Source organism: Hemicordylus capensis, chromosome 7 (genome assembly GCF_027244095.1).
Source record: "Hemicordylus capensis ecotype Gifberg chromosome 7, rHemCap1.1.pri, whole genome shotgun sequence".
NCBI lineage: Eukaryota > Metazoa > Chordata > Lepidosauria > Squamata > Cordylidae > Hemicordylus > Hemicordylus capensis.
In genome coordinates this window covers 29,413,015-29,437,308 of record NC_069663.1, presented here as the reverse complement: position 1 = coordinate 29,437,308, position 24,294 = coordinate 29,413,015, and the positions used below count along the sequence as shown (strand labels likewise).

Below are 24,294 nucleotides of genomic sequence, written 5' to 3'. Positions count from 1 at the left end.
CCGCAACCCAGCTGGGCCCCCGGCTTCTGAGCGGCCTCCTTTCGAAGGCAGAGGCTCCCTGGTGGGGAGGCGACCCTTGCAGAGAAGGGAGGAGGAGGCGGCCGCTGCTGCTGCTGCTGCTGCAGCAAGACCCGATCAGTCGGTGGCGGCGGCGGCGCCACTAATCGATCATAGAGAGAGCAGCTGCTGCCCTGTCCGGACTCCCGGGGAAGAACAGAAGCACTACAGGAGGTAAGCTGGACCCCGCCCCGCCCTACCAGGGCAGGCCACTTGGTCGCACAGGACTCTTCCTCAGCCCCTTCAGGAAGGTAGCCGTCGTTATTCTTCGTATTTGGCTGCTTCGGTAGTGGCTGCTCTGAACACCTATGGCTGATGAAGAATTCTGTGCAACATGAAAACTGGCATGGAGTCGTTTTCTCAAGCAATCTTGAACTCAAGAAGTTGCCTTCGATGGAGCCGACCCTTGGCCAAGCCCCGTGCAGTGACTCTGACTGGCAGCGGCTCTCCATGGCCTCCTCAGGCGGGGACGGACCCTCCCTGTCCCGCTCCTGGAGATGCCAAGAACCGACCCGGGACCTCCAGTTTGCGAGGCGGCAGATGCTCCGCCCAGGAGTCCTTCCGGCCTCCTGCGGAATCGGGACCTTGGCCCACTTGGGCCCAGGACCGGCTCTTTCCACGACCACCACCCCGGGCGGCTCTGCGGCCTTGGAGCCTTTGTACCCGCTGTGTTCTCACAAGCGTTAGCAGAACCCCTCGGCCTCCCCTCTGCGCGGGACGGGGGCGCCGGAGCAGGGCCAGGAAAAGAGCTGGCAGGGGGCGCGGCGGGGCGGCTCCGCCAGTTCTCCGACCCAGCTCGTGGCTTGCCTGAGGGCCCGATCCGCACAACCGACTCCTCCTCCTTCCTCGGGAGCAAGCCCCCTTGAGGTGGGCAGGACTCTCTCGGCAGGTAGGCTCCCCCCTCCGCCCGCCAGCGGGCTCCACAGAGCCACGCACCGCCCCCAGTCCTGCCTCCGCGGGCGGAGCTCCGGGCGGAAGGGCTCTCGCGGGCGGAGACGCAGCAGACAGAGGACCGACTGTCTGACGGCCGAGGGAACCCGCCCGCCTGCATGGCAGCCCCCGTCGCCCCCGCCTGCCAGAAGATCGCCATCTTCGGCGCCACCGGCATGACCGGCTTGGCCACCCTGGCGCAGGCCATCGAGGCCGGTGAGAGGCGGGCGGGCCCGACGGGTCGAGGGGTGGGCGGGGCGTGTGCAGGGAGCCCACCGCGGGGAAGGCGAGGCGGGCGGGCGGCGAGCGCGCAGGAGCTCGGTCTCAGGGTCCCGCACGGCTTGCGCGGCCCAGCCTGTCCTCGGAGGAGTTGCGCCGAGAGGAGTCCACAGATCCAGGCCCCTCTCCAGATAGCCGTGCCAGGGCTGGGGACTCGAGCCGCCGCGGCCCGGGCAGCTGCTCTGCTCGCCCCCGCCGCAGAGGGAGAGCCGAGAGCTGAGCGGCTGCAGCACAGACGCCGCGCGGGGCTGGAGCGCCCGAGCCAAGCCGCGCACACTGGCCGGGGCCGGGGGCGCGGGGAACGAGCGGCCCTTCCACTCCCGGGCAGCAACAGGCTCCAGCCTGCCTCCATCTGGGGCGGACTAGCCTCTTCCACGGCGCCCTTCCCCGCTGCTGCTGCTGCTGCTGCTGCTGGGCAGAAGAACCCGACGCGTAAGGGGGGAGGCCCTTTCCAGCCTCGTTTCCATGACGGGTGGCGGCAGTCGCCGAACAGCGAGCCTCGTGAGGTCCGGGGCCGCTCAGATGCGCGCCTGGAGAGCAGTGCCAAGGAAGCCCAGCGCACACGCGCTGGACTCCAGAAGAGGAAACTGCTGAGGGGGCTGGTGAGAAGGGAGCGGGAAGCGGGTCAGGTCCCCCCCCCGGAAGAAGCAGGGAGCTTACTGCAAAGCACAGTGCTGGAAGCGGTGGGAAGGAATGCCAAGGAGGAGCGAAGGGAGCACCAAGTTCCGGAAGAGGCCAGCGGGGCCGAGAAATCGGGGCAAGGGAGCTATCGCGAAGGGACGAGGACTTGCTTCAGACCTTGGAAGTCCTGCCCGAGGGAAGAGAAGAGGAAGGAACAGAAACTCTGGCCAGAGAAATGTGCCAGACCCCCCCCCCCCGCCCAATAAGGGGTGCAACAAGAGGGTTTGAGGAGCAGATCGCTAGAAGTGTCAAGGGGAAGGACAAAGGCTTCTTTAAACCGATCAGAAGCAGTTGCAGGGGGCCGGGCCTGCCCTCCCCTCTTGCCTGTGGGGCTCCCCAGAGGCATCTGGTGGGCCCCTCTGGGAAACAGGAGCTGGGCTGGAGAGGCCTTCTTGGGCCTGCTCCAACAGCCCTCTTCTTATGTTCACCAGCACTCTACAACTCTGTCCTCACAGCAACAACCCTGTGAGGTAGGCTTTGGCAGAATAATTTCCTGGCAGGGACTGGAACCTGGCCTTTTGAGAACCCAGGGCCACACGCAGCGCTAACCACTGCACCTCCTGGTCTCGCTCACTCTTCCACACGGCAGCAGCATGTTTGTGATAAGAGGCCCCCGCTGTGTTCCCTGCAGCAGCCACCCCAGAGAGGGCGTAATCAGCCCACTTCTGCATGCAACCCGGCCGCATGAGCTGCAAGATAAAGAGGGGGAGGCAGCATGAGGGGGGGCAGCCAAGGCGGGGGCTGGGGAGGGCACCGTTGCTGGCAGCGCCGGAGGGGATCCACCCAGCCTGGCCAAGCAAGCAGCCTGTGGTGCGTGGCTTCAGTAGCGAGCCTTGGTGAAGAGGTCGGGCAGGCTGTGGGTTCTCAGTGGGGAGGGTCCTCTGCATGTGTCCCGAGGTGCTCTCTCTCGCATTACTTCACGCGGCCGCAGCTCAGTGGGTCGCTGTTCCCTCCTTGGCAGCAGCATCCTCTTCAGGAAGGGCTGGGAGAGGAGACCCCTGAGCCTGCAGCCCTGGCGAGCGGCTGCTGCCAGTCCGTGTAGACAGTCCTGAGCTGGATGGAGCAAGGGCCTGGCTCAGTCTGTGGCAGCTTCCTCTGCCCCTGTGTAAGGCCCGGGCTTCCTAGTCACAAGCTTGGAGGGCGGAGCTGGACAGTAAGCCAGCCTCCTTGGGCCAGGCGCACCCCTGGTTTAGCCCCACGTCCTTCAGCCAGGCAAGGGGCCAGCTCACTACGCACCCTGCCCGCCTTGCTCTCTCTAGTCGTCAGCGGCAAAGGGCTCTTAATTCATCCGTGTCCCATCAGAGACTGGGGGAGTGCCAGAGAAGTTCTCCCTCTTCACGTCACACTGTATTGGACAATCTGAAAGGCATTCAGGTGGAAAGATCCTGTTTTGACTTGATCAGGCAACATAAACCTGAGACGCTTGCAGAAAATCCTCAGGCAGATCCTGGAGGTTGCCGCAGCCAGAGAGGAGAAACCTGCAGTCAGGTGGTGGGAGTCCCTGGTGCTGCCACACAGATGGGATTGCGCTCCATGGGCCAGCCCTCGCCCGGTCCTCTTCCCCTTGCAGCTTGCCTGGCATGTTGCCCGGCTGCGCCCACAGCCTGGCACGTGCCTGAGTGCTTGCACCCGTGCCCCCTCCTGCATGTTCTGCGGCACTGGTTCACCGGGACCGCTTGGAAGGTCACCCAGGTGCAAGGGCCCTGGCACCTGCTGATGCCCTTTTTGTTCTTTTGCCTTGTCCGGCAGGCTGCAGGATTGGCCCACCACACTGGGCCTCTTTCCAAAATGTAGACATGATGATTGTCCTTTGGAACAGTCCGTCATGGCACCGATGCAAGGAGAGGCTCGGCTGGGTTTAAAACTAGGTTGTTGGGGTGCTTGGAAGCAGCGGCCAGAGGGCTACCCAATTCACCACCCATGTCAGTGGGGAATGGGCTAGGAAGTCCAGCACACTCCTCCCTTTGACTTGAAAAGAAGAAACTTCTCATGAGGAAGAGGACTGGAAGAGAGCTGGGCGGGCCAATTCCTCCCTAACGATTCCAAGAAGTGCTTTATCGTCTTCTGAATACTTGCAGCTGAGGGCGTGTCGTTGGAATATGAGAGGAGAAGGGTGTCAGTGGGGAGAATGTACACATTTTAAAGAAATATTTGAACCGAATGCATTGCCTGGAGAAGATATGCAGGCAGCCTTAATAGGCTTACATAGCGATGAAAAGTGGGCCATGGGAGAGCTGGGAGAATCCAGGAGATTCTCCCAGATTGCTTCTGGTTAGACTTTAAAGACAAGGAATCAGCAAGAGGTGAAAGAGCTTCCTTTGGAAAGTGAAGCATGAAGGAAACCCAAAGGACACACACACTTAGGACACACCAAGAAGAGAGCTGTCATATTTTCCCCTCAATTGTCCTCCTTAGATGTATGAGCTGTGAGCCACAAAGGAACTGGAGGAGCGTGATGCCAAAAATGCAGGAACCATCCCGCCTTTAAGATCATCTGGAGAGGTCCAGTTACGGCTACCACCGGCTTGTTTGGTGGCTGCTCGGAACTGGACCTTCTCTGTGGCTGCTCCCTGGGTCTGGAATGCACTCCAGGTTAAAACCAGAGTTTCTCCAACTGTTTAAAAAAAAAAAAAATCCTTAAGATGCACCTATTTTCTTAAGCTTTTAATATTGTTTTAATCATTTTATCCTGTTTTTATATTTGTTGTATTTTAACTTATGTATACCACCTAGGGATGCATATATTAGGTGGTAAAGAAATGTGATTGATAGAGAGAAAGAAGGAAAGAAAGAAGATATAATGGACTAAGAAAGAAATGCTCGAAATACTTTGGAAGCAAGAAAGCAGCAGCCAGGAGGTCGAGGAGCCATGAGATCAGGGTGGGGGACCAAAGGAATTGCGGAGCTGTGGGTCACCCCCAGCCTCCAAAAGGATGCCATAGAGGTGGGGAAGGTCAAAGAAGCCAGTGGCCAAGATCCTCCCTTCCCAGGCGCTTCAGGAGCTGCTGAGCCTGCCTCCTTGCCAGACACGGAGGAGGAAGGCGGTGAGACGTGGGGGAGGCCTCTGAAGACTGGTGCAAAGAAGAGAGCAGAGGCCGGAGAGCCTCTTTCTTCACCCCCCCACCCCCCCCCCCGTGGATCTGCAGGCTTGTCTGAGCTGCAGCCCTTCTCTGAGCACTGCCTGCCTGCCTGCCTGCCGGGGAGTGTGTGTGTGCCACATTGGCTCAGGAGGCCCGGAGCCCTCCCCGCACCCCGCCCTCGAGCCAGAGCCCCTCGGGGCCTCTGCGTCCCACTCAACGGCCTCCTCTCTTCCCAGGTTACCAGGTGACGGTGCTGGTGCGGGATCCCAGGCGGCTCCCTGCGGGGCTCCGGCCGGCGCGTGTGGTGGTGGGAGACGTGCTGAACCCCGAGGATGTCGATGGGGCCGTGGAGGGACAGGATGCCGTGATCGTCATCTTGGGCACCCGCAACGACCTCAGTACGCACCGCTGCCTCTCCCCCCCACCCCACCCCACCCCACCCACCCCCCTCAGCAGCCCCCCTGACTTCTCCCTCCCTCCCTCCCACCAGGTCCCACCACCATGATGTCCGAGGGCACCCGGAACATTGTGACCGCCATGAAGGGCCACGGCCTCCGCAAAGTGGTGGTCTGCCTGTCAGGTCAGCTCCTCCGGGCCTGCCTTTCGGTGGGATGGCTTTGTAGGTAGTGGAGGAGGGAGAGGAGCCCCGCAGGAGGGCCAAGTGGCCGACACATCTCCCTGCTTTGCTTATGCACAAGAGGGCCTCCGCAGACAGCGAGCTTCAGCCAGACCCAAGGAGGGCCGGCAGGGAGGGGGGTCTGATGGCTGGGGGAGGCTGGCGTAAGAATCAAGACCCAAAGGAATGCACTGCATGTGTGAAGACCTTGATGCCGAAAAGAATTCTCTGCCTTCCAGTCATTTCCTCATTCCTTGGTTCCTTGTCATAGGAGCATAGGCAGCTGCCATAGACTGAGTCAGACCCTTGGTCCATCTCGCTCAGTATTGTCTTCCCAGACTGGCAGCGGCTTCTCCCAGGTTGCAGGCAGGAGTCTCTCTCCAGCCCGATCTCGTTGGAGATGCTGCCCTGAGGGGGGGAATCTCTTCCAGTGCTGCTCACACTTCTAGTCTCCCCTTCCTATGCAACCAGGGCGGCCCCTGCTGAGCTCAGGGGGCCAGTCAGGCTTGCTGCTTCCACCAGACCAGCTCTCCCCTCCTGTCCTCATTCCTCTCGGGTGGATAAGCCCAAGAGTGGCCATGTGCTCAGATCGGATTTCCCCCCAAGGAGGCACACGCCTTCTTCCCCTTGATGTGTGCCACCCTGGCCCTCCCTGGCCCCCCAGCCCTGGGAGAAAGGAAGGGCCCAGCAGTCAGCTGCAGTGGGGTGGGGGGGAGCATCGTCAGCTGGGTCTCTTCCTGACCTCCGGCGGGGCCTGTGCTTGCAGCCTTCCTGATGTGGGATCTGGAAAAGGTTCCTGCCAAGCTGCGGCCGGTGACGGAGGACCACATCCGGATGCAGCAGATCCTGAAGGAGTCGGGGCTCGACTGCGTCTACGTCATGCCCCCCCACATTGCAGGTGTGCTCACAGCTCGGTGGCCACAGGTGTGGCCGGGTCCCTCCCTGGGCACGGCCACCACCACTTCTTGGGGCAAGGACATGGAGGGTGGCCTGTCCTATCGAGCGGTGGCGCACCCAAGGAGGCAGCAGCTCAGGGGGCTCCTCTCTCCCACACTGCCTGCAGGCTGGCGATTTGCCATGCCTGATGAATGGCCAACCTGCAGGCAGCACAGCTCTCGGGAGGGGTGGGAGAGAGACTTAGGAGCAGCCGTGGCTCTGCAGAGTGGGGGTGGGGGGGAAAGCTTTGGATCCTCGACACCCGCTAGCTTGTTTCAGCCCCTGCATGTCAAGGGCTGCATTGCTGCTCCTGTCTGGCCCCAGAGTTAATGCCGGACGTGCCAGTGTGAACCTCTTTCCAGGCACAAGAGAGCTGACTTCATTCTTCCCTCCTTAAAATGCGGGGGGGGGGCTTTTGCGCTTGGCCGTGGAGAGGTGGCTGGTGAGCTGGCCCGGAAGTTTGCTCTGGCTGCAGCCGGCTCCAAACACCCCGCCCTCCGCCCTGGGCCTCCTCTTGGTCCCTCCCAAAACTCCCTCTCTGGGGAGGCCTCCCCCCTCCACACTGCCTCCCAGGGCGGACAGGGCCTGCCGCCTAGCCTGGGCTCACCTTCTTTCCCCTCCACTCCCTGCAGGTGATCAGCCCCTCACAGGTGACTACACGGTGACTGTGGACACGTCCAGTGGCTCCCGGGTCATCTCCAAGCACGACCTCGGGCACTTCTTCCTCAAGTGCCTGACCACCTCTGAGTATGACGGGAAAAACGTCTACCTCTCCAGGCATTACCCCAAAGAGTGACGCTGCCAGCAGCCCCGCCCTTCGCCGTCCGCCCCCCCCCCCGCCCCACGGATGCTGCTCGCCCACCCCCACGCTGCCTTGGATGCTGCCGAGTGCCTTTTCCCATTCACTGGAGCCTGGAGGCGGGGGGGGCGGGGGGGCGGGCGAGCGCTCATCCTGCTCCCCTCTGGGTCAGGTAGTCTTGTGACTGCTCTTGCATGTCAGCAGATGCTTCTGAATGTTGAAAAAGCAGCTGAGCATGTCGCACGCCTACTGTGTGTGCGCATGCGTGCACAGACGCATGCACTCACATGGGAATTCTGAGCTGCAGCTTACCCCTGGGCTCCTTCCTCAAGGGGGGTGGGACAAGGTTGTTGCATTTGGTGGGGAGGGGGTTAGGGTACTTGCGTACTCAGCAAACTACCTTGGGGGGGGGCTGTGAAGGGAGCGTTGCTTGCTTGGAACAGCAGGCATTTGTAAGCTTCAGAATGATACAGAACTAATCAGAACTAATTTGCCTAAAGTTGAAAATTGATTGCATTAAAAAGAGGGATAGAGAAATAAATTAAATTAAATTAAACTTCTTGGAGCAGAAAGTAATATTTTTTTGCAATTTGCTTCCAAAGCTTAGCAGAAAGTGACTACTAAATGTATAAAATAAATATACTAAGATTACTTGCCAATGCAGTGTTCCAAAAGTTTTGGATTAAATGGAAATGGTCAAGCAGATTTGCCCCAGTGTTCATGTGTAACCTTGCAGCTCTCTAGAAGGCTGAAAGGTCTCTTTCTGTATTACCTGCTGAAAAGTTCTGTGTCACTTGAAAGATTGCGTATTAACGACAGAGTTCAGTTGGGTTTTTAAAAAGACCCCTTGCAGTCTATTTAGTAGTACTCCTGATTCCAGTGTCACCAGTGAGGAGTTGTCTGGATTTCTTGACCATCCTCAGCTGATGGAGTGCTGTGTAGTCTTTGCCAGCTGGGCTGTTGTGGCAGGGAAGGCCCTTGCTTGCTACCAGCTAGAGGAGAGGAAGTCAGAACCTCTGAGGCTTCCTGGGGTGTCTTCAGATGTACCCCGTGTGGGCTACCAGCCCCATGGAGTACAGGTGATGGTTTGTATCCGAAACCAGAGCTAGCCCCAATGGCTGCCTTGCAGGAGCTGAGAGCTTGTCTCCTTCCCAGCATCCTTTCCAACACTGCAAAGGATCCTGGGCAGGGCTGAAGCCCCAGAGGAGCTTGTGGGGCCTGCCCCCCTCCCTCAAGAACACAAGAGGAGCCCCGCTGGATGAGCCATAGTCTGGCAGGCCCGGCCCAGCATACCCCTTGCCCCCAGTAGCCTCCAGGAAACCCCATGCAGGGAGGCTCCCCCTGCCCCTGTGGCAGCCCCCTAGCCTCTGGGACTCCTAGAGAACGGCTTTGGAAAGCAGAGCAGCTACCACGGACAGAGCCCTTCCATAGGGAGGTTGCCACAGACTGAGTCAGACCCTCGGTCCTTCTCGCTCAGTCTTGTCTACACTGATTGGCAGCAGCTTCTCCAAGGTTGCAGGCAAGAGTCTCTCTCAGCCCTCTCTTGGAGATGCCACCAGGGAGGGGACCTGGGACCTTCTGCTCTTCCCGGAGCAGCTCCATCCCCTGAGGGGAAGATCTTGCAGTGCTCACACATGGAGTCTCCCATTCAAATGCAGCCAGGGCAGACCCTGCTGAGCTAAGGGGAGAAGCCATGCCTGCTACCACCAGACCAGCTCTCCCTTGACCACGACTTCTCCTCTGTGGATTTGTCAAATTCCCTTTGAAAGCTACTTAAGCCTGTGGTCATCGCCACATCCCGTGGCAGCAACAGCCATGGCAACACATTCCAGAATTTATTTTTTAAAGGCTGATGTAATGAGGAAAGTTACTCAAAGGAGTCCCATTGAAATTAAAAGGACAAGTTTTTGTCACAGACGATTCAAGGGCAACTCTTTTGCCTTTCTGGAAGTACACAGTGCATCTGTTTCTTCACTGCTGCTTGGATGCCCACAGGGCCTTTGCGGTGGGGGGTGGAGGTGAGGGGGCAATTGCCCCGGGCCCCACACATGGAGGGGGGGTCAAAGCATGGGTTAGTATTTGAAAAAAAAAATAGCTCAACCTTTTTCATTTAAGGCAGTAACACTAATCAGTTAGAAAATAACCCAGAGTCAAGAATTCTTTCCCTATTTGTAGGGACCTTATTGGCACAATACAGTAGCTCCCATATTGTGCAATGTTCTGCACTTGGAAGAACATAGCATTTGTGCAGTTGCACAAGTGCAAAAATTGCATCCACTGAGTTGCACAACAGGCTATTGTATACATGGCCACACCATCACACAATTCTGTGCAGTCCTGAGGCTTGCACAACATTGCCCTTCCACAACTGTGTAAACAATACATCCAATACATCCCACCAGAGAGAGGAGGGGGGGGGGCTTTGAGCCTCCTTGGACTTTTCAAAGTCTTTCTTCTCTCAGACCAGGGAAGGCATAGATCAGTGAGACGGAGAGCCAACCACAAGCACTCCCAGAGTTTAGTGCAACCTATGACACCCGGGGAAGGTGTCATGAGAAAGCCATTGGTCAGTCCTAGATAGGAAGGGGTGGGGTCGACTGTGGTTACTTAATGATTATATTTTAAAAGTAGCACCTTTGGTGATGGTGGTTTTGTTTTTAATGACTTCACCCTCCGCTGAACATTGCCATTTTAAGTCGGTCCTAGCATTAATCCCTGGGAACTCCTTGCTACTAGATGCGTGTGTGGTCAAAGTGCAGATTTGAGTTCCTATAGCCACCTGTGTTTCTGGGTTGCAGCCCGAGCCGTGTGACTGACCTCCCCACTCCTTAGCCCCCAAACCCTCCACTCCAGGGAACCCAGGAGTCCCGGCTGTGCCGGAAGGGGGAGCTCTGTCTGGCGCCCTCGAAAGGCCAGGCAGGGCAGCGCCTTGAAACTAATCCGCCAGTCAGAGCAGGGAGAGCGGAGAGCCCGCCCACCGCGTTATACCTGAGCACTTGCAGGTAGGGCCGGCTAAGGACGAGGGCCCGCCAGTGGCCGAGAAGCCCCGCGCTACTTGACCAGGTATGTGCTGCTGGCGGTCGCCGGGCCAGTTTCTTTACGGCGGAGCTCGCCACCCCTGGAGGCAGAAGGGAGCGCTGCGGCCCCGCTGAGCAGCCACCCAGGTAGGTAGGTGGTTGGGTCAGTCGCCCTGCCCTGCCCTGCCCAGCCCAGCCCAGGGACGACGACGTCCCACGGGGGAGGGAGTGGCTCCGTGGGAAGCTCCCGGTGGCAGCCCGTTCCTCGGGGTCAGGGAAGGGGCCGCCGGCCGGGAGAGCTCAGCTCAGCTCAGCTCATTACAGCCCCTGACCGGGGAAGGAAGCCGCTCGCCGGGAGCGCAAGCGGAGGGGAAGCTTCGGGAAGAGCAGCGTTGGAGGGGCCGGGAGGGCTCGGAGCTCTCGGGCTGGCTGGCTGCCCCCACCCCACGTGCGGCTGGACGAGGACCTCCGGGTGCCGCTCCGGACCCGACCAAGTGTCGACCCGAAAGAGCCGGAGCCCCTTCCTGCTCCGCCGCCGCCGGGGCTCGCTTCCCTCCGGCTGGGCAGGGGAGGCGGCGCGGCTCGCTCGCTTCTCCCCAGCCGCCGTGGGGTCGCTCTCCCTCCTCGCTCCAGCCCCACCTAGGTGCGCAGCCCCGCGCGCACGGCCGGCGAAGTCCCCCGATGGGGCAGCGAGCGCCGCCCTGCCCGTCCGAAGGCCGCTCGCCTGGCGGGAGGGTGGCGAGGAGTCCCCGAGGGCGGCGGGGAGTCGGAGGCAGGCCGCGGGCAGCAGGGGGACCGAGGCGCTTGGCGCTGCGGGTTGCGCTTCTGCCTCCTCCCCGCGGCATGGACGGTACAAGCTGCGGGGGCTTGCGGGCCGGGCAGGACGGTGCCCCTGGGCAACGCGGGCCAGTCCCGCTTCCGTGCGCGGTGCCTGCCCGAAGTGCACTTCTCTGGCAGGAAGGAGCCCGCTCGCTCCCGGCTGCTGCTGCTGCAGGCTCCTGGACGGGCCACCGTCGAGCCCCGCGGCCGGAGACTCGCCTCTAGGGATGTGCGAAACGTTTCGGACACTAAATGTTTTGGACCCAAAACAGCCCATTTGGGGTGTTTTGTAGACAAAACAAAACACCCATTTTCCAGATCCAAAAGTTTTGCGTGCGGAGCGAAATGTCTCTGTTTCGGCTACAAAACGTTTTGTTGTTTCGGACCTCCATTTTGTGGTGATCTCTGAGTCCGTCTCCATTTTGTGTTTGACCTCTCTTTGAATTTCCCGCCCTTCCAGCCTTCTGATGGGTGACCTAAATCATGGGCTGACCTGCTGGCAATTCCCTCCTTGTTCCCCAATGGCTCTTTTGCTTCTTGCCACTCTTTACTGACCCCACATTGGCCAGGGGAAGGGTTGCTGACCCATGGGGTGCTGGGCTCTGCTGTTTCTGTGGTGTTCTGAGTGTAGATTCTCTGGTAGCATATGAGAGTGGATTCTTGTTTTCCACTGAAAATCTCATATGCTACCAGAGAATCTACAATGAACACCTCAGAAACACAAAACCCCGTACCCCACGGGCTTGTGGGTATGGAGGTGGTTGGCACCCTATGTGCACTACACAACCCCTCGCTCTGGGAAACCCCAGTGCCCCCCAAGTGGAATTATGGGGCTGCTGAAAGCTCGCGTTCCTTGGTCCTGGCTGCACATTTCGAAGGCAGGGAGTGGGGGAGAGCCGGGAAATGGGAGGGCCGGCGAGGCCCTGTGAGGCCCTCGAGGGTCCTGTGAGCTGCTGCCCAGGGTGGGGGCGAGGGGGAGTGCCCGAGCCGGGGTGAGCTGCTCCTCTGCCGCAACCCGCTCCCCGGGCCCCTCCCCTCAAGTAGTGGACGAGAGCAGCGCCGGCGGTACTTCAGAGGAAGTGTGGCTCGGTGTTCTATCCCTGAGCAGAACCAACGACAGACGCGTTGAAGGGCAGGAAGGGGCCCTTCCTTCTGCGCAGGGCTGTTTTGGCTTTGCACGCTTCGCTAATGCCAGCGGCTTGCCTGCCCCCCCCCCGTGTGAGGAATGGAGCGTGATAACCTGAACAAGGAAGGGGGAGTGTGAGAACTTTGCTGCCCACTCAGTGGGGTGGGGGTCAGGGTAGGGGGTGGGCTCTTTCAAGGGGTCGTCTGCAGCCCAGATTGACCTCTGGGACTTCCTGTTCTATAGTTGCTCCTAAAAAGTGAGGGTGCATCTGGATGAGAACAAAGGATGGTTGAAAAGGTCCCTGCCTCTCCATCCTGCAGTGGTTCCCCAAGCCGCGTATAAATAGCTGCACTCCAGGCTGCCAGCCCCACCCCCCGCTGCCCCCTTCCTGGTGCCAGCACCATCCTGATCTGTCTTCTCTTCTGTTCCCCCCACCCTGCGCCTCCATAGCACTGACCTAGAGACCCATGGCTTCCGGTGTGAAGCGCAAGGATTTGGAACGGGACCCCTGCTCTGCTCAGGGTGCAAACCCTTTCCTCCAGGATCACAAGCGTTGTGCCCTGCTGTGCAAGTCTCTGAACAAATTCGCCACGTGGGATGTGCTGAGTGGTGAGAACTTACGCCAGCATGTGCTGATCAAGAACATCATCTGGCGCCTCGGACGACATGGCAGCCAGCCTTCCAGCCAAGGGAGTGGTGGGTCCGTCTCTCCATCCCTGCCCCAGAGCGCAGCCCTTTGCCAAGACACCCAGAGCCCACCGGCCAGCTGGGCTCCCCTCCCAGGCAGCAGTGCCCCAGGAGGCGTGGCGTGTCCTCCAAGCGCAGCAGGCAACGGGAAGGCTGCGCCGCAGGCGGGGAAAGGCCCCTGCACACCCCTGGTTGTCTCCACCCCCTGCCAGAGGGTGGCGAAGGTGGCCGGCGAAGGTGGCTTCCCTGACCTGCTTCCAGAGGCACGTCTGTCCACCGAAGGACAGCTCCTCCATGGGGAGGGTCCACAGCCGGGGGCTGGAGGGCTGGAAAGCTCAGCCATGCCAGCTGCACACGCAGCCCCAGAGCAGGAGGCTTTCCCTTGGGAAGTCCTCTCTGGGGAGGAGCTCCTCTGCAATTCCTTGCTCGGGAGCTTGGAGAGCTTGAGGTCCAGCTATCTTGGCAGCCTGCCCGTAGACGATCCATTCTCGGACATCGACACTTCGGAGTTCGAGGGCACCGTGGGCGCAAGTGATGGGCAGGCGAGCCACTGAGAGGGCAGCGCTTGTGGCCGAGGCCGTGCGCCTTCCCCGCCAGGATGCAAAAGGCACAAGCGAGGAGGGCCACTCTGTGGAGCTTCTGGCTGGCCCTTCACAAACTCCACTCTGCCTCTCCGCTCTTTGGACTTCAACATGCTGCGGTCGCCAATGTTTACAGGTCAATAGGCACCCTTCCCAGTCGTGGCTCACCCTCATGAGTGGGGGCGGTGACTTCTCTGCCCGCGATCAGGAGCGGCCAGCCTGCAGGCAGCACGGCTCATGGGCAGGGAGGAGCCGCCACCACCGGAGCCACTTCCGGGCACCCCCCTCCCCTGCTCACATTAGGATGAGCTGCTACTGCCCCTTCCCCACAACTCCCCAGTACAAAGGGAGGGGTTATGCTCTTATAGTCCTCCGTCTCCCTATTCAAAATTGCAATACTAGAGAATCTTATCCTAAGAGGATGCAAACCTAGGACTGAACTCTTCTTTGCTGGAGGTGCAATGGTTCCACAAGAGAAGCTGAGGCAGGAACATCTCGTTTGGAGTTCCACCAGAGACCACCGAGGCTTCTGAACAACCCTGCAGAAAGTGAGGACTTGGCACAACGAAGCCCTTGAGGCAGCTTGGCAGGCAGGCATTTCCTTGAACGGTTGAGTCTCTCTCGGATCCCAAGCCTGCTTTCCAAAAAGCAACACTGCAGCTCCCTGTGGGCTGCCCTCTGAGCTTGCTCACTGGGTTTAGGACCTCTGTCGGCTACCTCTCCTAGGTCCTTGTCTGAAATGACTCGATAACTTCTGCTGCCTCCTTGAAGCTGGGGCTGAATCCCAGCCGTTGTGATGTCCTCCTGCTGTTGCCTTCTAACATTTCAGGAGCCTGCTTATGGCCACCAAGATGGTATCATGGCCAGTTCACAAAAGTATGTTCTGGTAGCTTCAGCACCTCTTTGGCAGGGCTGATGTGTCCCCTGCAGTTAATTGCCCTGGAAATGTCCTTGTGCTGTGTGTGTGTGTGTGTGTGTGTGTGTGTGTGTGTGTGTGTGTGAAACTTGTTGCTCCAAACAATCCTTCCCCCAAACAAACAATCTCAGGTTTATGTAGCTGGGAGTGAGGCCTCAATCCACAAATGATGTGTGAGCCTCAGTATTTCTCTGGCTGCCCAGGAAAGGGTGAAAACTTGTCATGGTGACCTTTTCTCTAGTTTGATGCTCTGTTCTCTGTTTCCTGCCACCTGTAGGCTTTTTCACACCCAGCCTGGTTTGTCTGGTATAATTCTCCGTTAAATTGCCCCTTAACTGGGGCTCACAACAGGCAAGCCAGTTCAGAGCATGCTAGCTAGTGTTTGGAGCACAGTTCAGAATGTCCAGCCCCCCCCCCCAACAAACAAGTGTGCTAGGAAGTGTCCCAATGACACCTGTGAAAGATGTCATGGTGGGCACATTCTTGGCACAAATCCTTGGTAATCCCGTGGACCCATTGTAGGGAGAGGGTTGTCTGAACCAACCCAATGTGGATTTGCAACAGTGCAAATTCACTTGGAACTTTGCCCATAGAGAGCTCCGAGGAGCCTGTATTTGATTAAAACTTGAAGAAAATGAGCTCTCTGGTCAGAGTTAATATATTAAGAGATGTAATAAATTATTGCCAAGTATGTTAGGAGGAGGCTGTAGCTGGTCTGTTACCAGCACAAAATGTTCCTATCCCTAAAGTGGTTGTGAATGCTTTGAAGTTGATGCTGCTGGATGCACCATTTCTCTTTCCTGCAGGACCCTGCTGGAGTGCGGTGGTTCCCCCCAGTGGCCAAGCCCACACTCCTGTCCCAGGGATGTGGCTATGCGGCTCCTCAGGTTCTCCTGCCAGCTCCTCTCCAGTCTGGCCGCCACACTCCGCTGACCCTCCGAGCCTCCTGGCTCCCACCGGATTCCTCTAACACCTTGTCCTGCTGCCTCTTCGGCTGGCAGCTCTGACTGGCCCCAGGCCTTGGGTTTCCCAGCACAGCCAAGAGCCTCCTGATCCTAGCTGGTGTGCTCCTTGAACCTGAGGCATTGCGGGGGGGGGGAGGGGGCGGGGGGGCCGACATCCTGGCTGCTGGAGAAGGGGAGCCCTGTCATCATGGCTCCCACTGGGCCTGGCACCACCTTGCCTTAAAGGAGCTGCCAAGAAGACTGCAGGGAAGTCACAGTCTGAGTTGCAGGGAAACTGTCTCAAAGCCCCTGCGCCTGTTGATGGGAAACCAGGGTCGCTCTCCTCGGGACTGGGGGCTGCAGGGGCCTTTTGGTGGGGCGGGGCTGGTTGTGATTTCACTTGTCTGTGGACGACGTGGTGACAGAACAGCGTCTCTGCCATCACTTGGACTCCGTTAACCTGCATCTCTGAGTCTGCAGTCTTCACCTGGGACATCGTTTCTTCAGCATGTGGTGTGAACAAAATTTTCACACGAGTGTTGAAGTCAAGTAAACCTTGCATGTTAAAGTTATCTAGAGATTGACATCCCTTTCTAAACAAACGGTGCTAATTTTCTGTGACGGTGAAGTTCCATGAAGTCCCAGCCGGGCTGCAGTCCTGGCTGCTTCTGTCTCTTCTCGCTGCTGGTGCTCTTACTTCGTCACGTTTCTTCTACATTTGGGGTTTCCAACTGGGGCTGGGGATGGTGGAAGTTGTGACCCACCAAGGCTGGGAACCCCATTCCCTCTCATCCTAATCTTCACATCCCTAACGGAGCTATACCAGCTAATGGATCTATCACACAGCTCTCAGCCTAGCCTACCTCACAGGACTGTTGTCAGGATAAATATAACCATGTACTCTGGGCTTCTTGGAGGAAGAGTGGGATATGCATGTAAAAATGAATCATACCATTCCTGCCTGTACTTCCTCATTTCCACCCCTCACCCTTCTCCTCCTGTCTCTAAAGACCTCAGCAAGTTCTTCCTCTTTCCAACTGCCCTCTTCTGCTCCAAGATTTTATAAGCATCCTTTGTGTTTCTGGGAAGGGCCCCTTCCCTCTCAATTATCTAGAAGACTTCATTTTGGAAATAAAATACATTGCACAAAATTTTCCATTTTGTCACTGATGTTGTAAAGGCTAACAGCTGAATAAAATCTAATCTGTGCTCTGCTTTCTAGGTACTTGAGAACTAGTGGATACCTTGTCTGCACAGGAGGCTTCTGGGGTTTGTACCCCACCCCCCGGGGGTGCCACAAATATTTGCCCAAAGCAGGGCCTGTACAGCTCTTATTGTGATTAGGTCAAGAGAGGGGACAGTCCTGAAGCCTTTGTCTCTGCCGGCAGGGTTGTCCTTGGGCCCAGCTGTAAGGCATCCAAAGACATCCTGAATCCCAACACTTGGTCACTGCAAATCAACAGGCTTGCTTTTAGGGCGCTGAAGACTGTTCTAACGGGAGTGCACCTGGACCCCAGATGGCTCCGTTCTGCGAGATGCCACACAATAACAGTACCTCCTGCGTAGGCGTGGAGCGCCTCTTTCCCCTGATGGCAGCACCACCATCTATCTATCTTTGGGCTTCTCGAGCCTGCTCTCCGCAGCAGTAATCGCCCGCGAGGCATGTTGAGCTGGTGGGTGAAGTGCAGCATGGAGGATGCACCCGGCTTTCGGTTTCACTTCTGGGGCTGTTCACGTTTCCCTGAAGTCACGTGCACTTTGAGCTGGGCTCATGCTCTCCTTGCTGCCAGTCTTGCAAACTTCTAGCCTGCCTTGAGAGGAAAGGGGGAGGAAATGCCCCCCCTTTTCACTCTCCTTGAGGAGGCAGCCACACACCTATCAGCTATTTGACAAAATCGCTATTTTTACGTCTTTAAAGCGTAATATGTGTCGTGTGCCTAACTTCTGTGTATTCTTCCAATGTCTTACAGTGGCGTGATCTTTGTCTCCAAAGCAAAGGGAAACATTGCCTGAAGCAAGCCTCCTTTGTATCTTTCTGCCAAGACAGACTTGACCTCCTTGATCCATAAGCCGCCCTATTGCTTCTGCTTCCCAAATGCCCTTCCTTCCCTCTTAACGGTAAAAAGAGGGCCTCTTGTGCTTTGGGCGGGAGGGGAGGGCTCTGACACTCGATGGCTCTGGCCTGCTCCCACTGGCTGCTGCTGCTGCTGCTGCGGAGGTTCCACCGGGGGAGCAGCTCTCTGGAGTGGAGTGGAGTCTCTCCCCGATCCTGTCCAGCCTTAAGGAGAGCTGTGCTGCCTGCAGGTTGGCCATTCATTAGGTAGAGCTGCACTGCTGGCAGCCAGAGGCAGCCGCACCTCCTTTGGGGCCCTGCTCCGTCCTCCACTTGTTAGGGCGAACTGTTACTGGCCGGAGGGCCAGAGAATGGCGACCAAGGGGTGGAGCAGCTGCGGCCCAGCCTGCGGGCAAGAAGCCTTCCAGAGGAGCCACGTTTTCCAGCGTTACGTGTTGGTGGCTTTGCTCCAAGGCAGCGTATGAGTGAAAGCAGCCCTGTGCGCAGCCGGCAAAGGCCTTCCCACCGGGGCCACTCTTCAAGGTGGGCAGGACTGCCTGGGCCCTCAGCCTGCCCTGTGGAAGGCCAGGAGTGCCCTGGAAAGCTGCTGCTGCGGCAAGCTAGATGGAGCCAGGGTGTCTGCCCTGGCCGGGCAGCAGGCCGCTCCGTCCCTAGACGGCGCTGTCTCTAGGCAGGGGCTGTCCAGCCGAGGGCCAGCCCTTGGCAGCATCTCCAGGGCCAGGCAGGGCTTGGCAAGCGAGGCTCGCCAAGGCGCGAAGAGCAGCTGCCCGTCAGTGCAGACAACCCTGGAGGAGAGTCGGGCCAAGTTTGGCCACATCACAGGGCTGTCGGGGGCAGCTTCTGAGCTTCAGGCACCGAGAGGCTTCGAAATGATCTAGACCCATTTCGAATTGGCTTTGGGGCGGGCTATAGGGCGGAGACTGCCTTGGTCAGCCTGAGGGATGATCTCCAACTGGGAACGGAGAGAGGGAGTGTGTGTCTGTTGGTCCTTTCGGATCTCTTTCGATCCTATTGACCGTAGTATCCTTCTGGGACGTCTTGAGGGGACTGGGGTGAGCTAGATGGACCAAGGCTCTGACTCGGTATATGGCAGCTCCCTATGCTCCTAAATAAAAAGGGAGGTAGTTTTCGTAGGCGCCACTGGCTACTCCGTCTGGAGGGAAGGCTTGAATGCCCCCACTTAATCCGAAGTAAATGAGGGCGGCAGCAGAAGCGCAGCAGCGCACGAAGCCCGACTTCCGACTGGAGGCTCCTCTGCCGGCTGCCCTGCGAGCTGCTCCGGATGGCTGTTCCGAGGTCTGCGGTTGGCTTTAAATTAACACGGGACTACTCGATAAACACGCACACACATTTTAAATGGAGAAACCTCGCTCCCCTGCTCCCTCCCGGCCCCCAAACTCCGCCAGCTTCCGCCTCTTCCAGCCCGTTTAAACCGCTCCCATCCGGACTGACGACGGATTCGCACCTCTGCGCCGCAGCCAATCGGCGGGGGCGGGGCGGGGCCTCCTGCTTGTTTGTGCCTTCTTCTTGGTCGGCCTTGCCGCCCCGTCCGCCCACGGTATGTAGATGAGGCCCCCGAGCGCGCTTCCCATTGGCCGACAGAGCCTCCTCCCTCGCTCACGCCCGCTGAATGTAGCCGTCCCCCACCGGCAGAAGCTGTGAGATTCGATCCCGCCGCGCGGACGGAGGGATGGTGGCTCCTGATTGGTTGCGCGCCCCGTTCCAGACCCTGCTGATTGGCCCCTGAGGAGCCGGGTATGTCAATGAGGGGTTCTCGGGGGTCCTCCAGCCGCCTTGGGGATCGCCAGCTGCCCTTTTTCGCCGGGAGTGATGGCGGGCAGGAAGCCGGGAAGCAGCAGCTGCTCCGGCCGCTCCAGTGATTCAGCCGGGCTGGGAGAGGGAGAGGCGGCTGGCGCTGCGGCTACGGCATGAGTCACCCTCCGCCTGCGCGGCTGCCCAGGAGCGGGGGGGGGGGGAGGAGGGGCCCGGCTCGCTTCTCCGTCGTCGAAGAGGGCGAGGAGACTCCCGCCGCCCCCCCCGCCCCCCGCCCGACGGCTCGCCTGCAGCTGCACCGATCCTTCTGCTTTGCGCGGCATGGGAAGCCCCTGCCCTGCTCGTGCCCCAGGATTCGTGTGCGGCGACAATTCTGACCCCCGGGCGCAGCGCCTTGCGCGCAAAGAGGGGCCGGTCGCCCCCAGCCCTGGACTCTGCCCCCAGGAGGAGCCCCACCTCGCCATCGGCGTGCGGGCCAAGTTTACGGGCGAGCCTCTCCGCCCCGCTTCCTCTGCAGTGGCTGCTGGGGCCGGCCGGCCAGAGAGAGCAGAATAGTGGGGGCGGGGGTGGGGGGAGCTGTGGAGAGGGCCTGGAAGGCTTCCTGCCCCCACTCTCAGGGAGAGCTGCTCTTCAGGAAGGGGGGGGCGGCTCTCTTGGCTTCTCCTTTCCCTCCTGCTCTGGGGCAGCCCCAGACAGTGCTTGAGAAGGGGGGTGGGGGTGGGATTCTGCTGCCCCGGGATGGGCGGGAGACTAGCCTGGGCTGCACCGGGTGTGCCAGGCAGCTGGGGCTGCCCTGCTTGCTTGCCCTGCCTGCAAGGCTGAAGCCCCCGCGGGCCCCCCCCATCTGCAGAGGGAGCACGGTTGCCTTGGATGGATGGGTGTTTTTGCTCCAGACTGGGGCTGCCCCCCAGGGGCAGGGGCATCTCCCAGCGGCAGCCTCCTTAAGACAGCGGAGTGGCCCCTTTGCTGCCCAGGACAGAGCCCCGGGGGGCTTTCTGGTTGCCGCAGTGGTCGCCCAAGAGGGCCCTGAAGACTGCAGCTGCCACACAGGTGTCCCACACCCGCCCACAGCCTGCCACTTCTGGGCCCCACCCAGCTGAGAAGCCCTTTTCAGGTCTCTCGGTGGCTGACTCTCTAGGCTGTTTCTGAAATGTCCTTCCCAGAGGAAGCCACATCCAGTGGTTCACAGTCCTTCCTTGCTTGGGCCAAGGCAGGTTTGGGTGAGTTTCTGAGCTGCTGCTCTCCTTGAGGAATCGATGCCAGCTGCCCCTGCTTATGGGCCTAGCCGGGGCACTTGTGGGGCAGAGCTGTCCCACTCCCTGCCTCACACACCTGGCCTGAGGTCCTCCCCGCCCCCCCCCCCCGCCGAGGCTGGCTCTACTTGGTGTGGGGGGGTCCTGACTGCTTCTCCTCCCTCTCCCCTGCCCAGGGACATGCTGGCCAGAGGCCTGAAGCGGAAGCGGAGCCCAGAGGCAGAGGTGGGGGGCTCAGAGCCTCCAGCAGCAGCAGCAGCGCCCCCCGCCGCCTCCAGCTCCCTCTTCAGCATCTCGCTCTCCAAGCTGCGCCAGAGCCTCCAGCTTGCAGAGCCCGACCTCCGGCACCTGGTCCTGGTGGCCAACACCCTCCGGCGGATCCAGGAGGAGATGCAGCCGGCGGCAGCCGCCTCCCATCCCCAGCAAGGCCTGGGCAGGGGGGCCCCCTGGGTGGACAGCAGCTCGCCCTCCGGACACTGTGCCGTGGGCGCCCTCCAGGACGCTGGCAGGCGGCTGGGGCTGCCCCCTCCCCCTCCCCCGGCCCCAGTGGACGCACTCCTGCTCTCCACGATGGACGTCTCCGGCTTCTCCACCATCCTGGAGGACTTGAGCGGGCTGGAGGGCTTCAGCGAGTCCCCCTCCCCCTCTTCCGGCCCGCCTGGCAAGGTCCAGCTCTGTCCGCTCAGCCCAGAGCCTGAGCGGACGTCCCACCTGGAGATTGGGGGCCCCGGGGGCTCCCTGCTGGAGGACGGCCTGGAGGGCCTCTTTGAGGACATCGACACCTCCATGTACGACTCCGACCTGTGGCCCGCCCCCGGCAGCCTCCCCAGCTTCAAGGAGGCCTTCTCCAGGGGGGAGGCGGAGGGGGGGGAGGGGCTGGGCTTGGAGGACCTTGACTATCTCATGGACGTGATTGTGGGGGCGCACGAGTTGTGACCGGCAGCAGGGCAGCAGGGGGTCCACAGGAGGAGGCCTGGCGGGGTCCCTCTCTCGGAGCCCCCCCCCCGCATTGGTGGTGTGTAGGGGGCGTGGGCCTTGCCCCGCTCCAGTCACCTGGGAAGTGGGGTTGGAGATGCTGCCCTTAACACGGCCCCAAATGCAAGCGCCGCCACGCGTCATGGATAGCCTTGAGGGGGTTTTCTCGAGGAAGCCGCCCCGTTAGCCAATGCTGTGAAAAGAACTCTGTGCCCAAGAGGTCCTGCTCCTGCCGGGAATGGTGCCCCAAGGGCCTGGGCCGAGCTGAGTCCAGTCGGTCCATTGCCTTGCACAGCCGTCGCCACGAGGGGCTTGTTCGAGGAAGACGGTCCAGGCCGTGTTGCTTGCTCCAGGGGCAGCCCCTCGCCCACTTTCTCACCCCTGGGCCCGCGCTCATTTTAAAGGGGCACCGTCTGGGGAAATGGGAGCCTGCTTATGAGCGCACCATCTCATCCCATCCCGGGCCGCCTTGTCCTGCTCCTGCCCTGGGCTCACCCCGCTGACGGACGGTCTGTGCCCCTGTGCAGATCTCTGGACCCCTGGGGGTTGGGGGTCCTGCCACCCACCGGGGACTGAATGAGACGGGGGTGGGGGGGTAACTTATTGTCTGAGTAAAGGGCACCTTGAAGCGGCCGCTGTGTCTGTGTGTCTCGCGGGGCTTTTGCAGTGACCACCTACAGAGGCGTGCTGGGAATGCACCAGCGGGAGGCAAAGAGAGACCAGCTGCTGCTGGCCGTCTTCCCTCGGAGGGAGAGGCCGGCACCTCGCCTGGGCAAGCCCTCCTGGCCGCCGCACCCCTTGGCTCCCACGACCCTTTCTGCAGGAAAGAAGCCCCGAGCTCTCTGGGCAGAGGAGTGGCTACTTGCCCGGGGGTCCCTCTGCAGAGCCCTGGCCCTTGCGCCTGGCAGGATGAGGCCCAGCCCTCCTGGAGCGGGGAGTTTTCCACTCTGCATACAGCCGCCGGACCCAATCCGACCCCCCAGGCCCCCAGTGGAAGGGTCCAGTCCTTTCTCCCAAATCGGTGCTTGCAAAAGAGGAGGCCGTTGGGCCACCCTGGCCAAGGGAAGGGTGGTGGGGGTGGCATGCCTGGGCGGGCCCCCAGGGCTTTGCTAGCAGATGGCTGGGGCAGAGGCAGGCCCAGCGCCCGCCCTCCTGCCTGCCCTCCGGTTTCCTGCAATGGCAGACCTTCCTTCAGGGACCAGCACTCAAGGCCATGGCCAGTTAATCCCTTGTCATTGGAGCCCGTCCCAGGGAGCAGCCTCCTCAGAGGTCTGGCAAGGAAACCTCCCTTCGGGGATGCTTAGATGTGGGGAGGGGGGAGCAGCTGGCTGCAGGTGGCCCCTCCCTTCCGCTGGGCTCCTTGAACTCCCTGCGGAGCCCCCGGGCTGTGAGTTTGGGCACAAATGGGCGGGAGCTGAAGCCGGGAGGAGACTCAAAGGGGGCTGTGGAGGCCACCTCCCTCCCCTGCATGGGGGCGGGTTCCCTTCCGTGGGGCTTCTGTGGGGCTAGGCAGGAAGGCAGACGGAGGAAATGAGAGGAGCTTTATGGGATGACTGGGGCCCTTTGGCATCTGCTCCCTGGGCCCTGCCCCACTGCCCCAGATTCCTTGGGAGAAGCCTGTGGCCCGCCCTAATTGCCAGCCAGATCAGCAGAGCTCTCCGTTGGCGCTGCTGCCCAGAGGCTCTTTGGAGCAAGGAAGGGGAACGTCTAGTGGCTGAGTCAGGCTGGAGAAGGGGGGGAGGGCTTGGCTGGGATGCGCAGGGCGGGGGGGGGGAGGCGGGTGACCAAGACCAGTGGTGCACCGGCTGTCATGGTAGGTGTCCTGCGGGGGCGCAGAAACAGCCCCTCCTGATCAGAGCCTCTTCTGCACCCCTACAGCAGGAGCCCCCTGTTGAACTCGAGGCATGGGGGGGGTGCTTGCTCCCGAGGAAACCTCCACCAGACCAGGCTCCTTGGAGGAAGAGTGGGATATAAATGTCAAAATAATAATAATAATAATTAATATGTACTACTGTTCTGAGGCCTTTTGTCTCAAGAAATGGACCCAGCTGAAGCTGATAGAAAGCCCCTCTGGCCGCTGCCTCAACCTGAGATACCAGGGAGAGGTTTGGAACCAGAAGCACCTGCAGACTGCAAACCTGTTCCTTTTGCAGAAGTGTGACTCCATCTAGAACAGGCAGATCAAATCATCCCCTGAATTGCATCCCGCACAATGAGTACCTCCTCCTTATCTGGACTCAGTCTCATCCAGCCCATCACTGCCTCCAGGCAGGAATGTAGGGAGGTTGACATGGAGAAATAGATTTGATGATCTCTCCCAGCAGTTTCATGTAGATGTTAAAGAGCATTGGAGACAATATGGAGTCCTGGGGGACACCATATAAAAGTTCAGATTTTTGGAGAGCAACAGTCTCCAAGGGACATCATCTGGTATCTGCCTGAGAGGTAGGAGCGGAGCCACTATGAAGCAGGGCCTCCCACCCCCAACCCATAGTCTCCACCCCATAGTCCAGTTGAAAGCCAGTCTGAAAAGTCTCACCTTGCCAGCCATGGAAAGTAGGAGACAGGCCGATAATTGGGCTCAGCTCTAACGCAGGCTTCTTCAGAAGAGGTCCTTAAGGACTGCCTCCTTAAGACAGGGAGGCATCCTGCCCTCCCTCAGAGAAGCCAGGGGGCACCCAAGGGGGCTCAGCTGCCTCTGGTTCCTGGCAGCTCCAGCTGTTCCTGTCTCGCCCAAGAGCTGCCCATTCG

General features: G+C 59.9%; 2 protein-coding genes across 2 annotated transcripts; both read left to right on the top strand.

Annotated features, from left to right (window-relative positions):
- Positions 1–962: 962 nt before the first annotated feature.
- BLVRB (biliverdin reductase B) lies at positions 963–8,081 on the top strand. Its single transcript, XM_053267213.1, has 5 exons — positions 963–1,203; positions 5,264–5,425; positions 5,518–5,607; positions 6,410–6,541; positions 7,212–8,081. The coding sequence occupies exons 1-5, from the start codon at positions 1,107–1,109 to the stop codon at positions 7,373–7,375; spliced, it is 645 nt and encodes a 214-aa protein (XP_053123188.1). The 5' UTR covers positions 963–1,106; the 3' UTR covers positions 7,376–8,081.
- Positions 8,082–19,113: 11,032 nt separating this feature from the next.
- SERTAD1 (SERTA domain containing 1) lies at positions 19,114–22,175 on the top strand. The gene is made up of 2 exons (XM_053266783.1): positions 19,114–19,297; positions 20,745–22,175. The coding sequence occupies exon 2, from the start codon at positions 20,749–20,751 to the stop codon at positions 21,502–21,504; it is 756 nt and encodes a 251-aa protein (XP_053122758.1). The 5' UTR covers positions 19,114–19,297; positions 20,745–20,748; the 3' UTR covers positions 21,505–22,175.
- Positions 22,176–24,294: the final 2,119 nt, after the last annotated feature.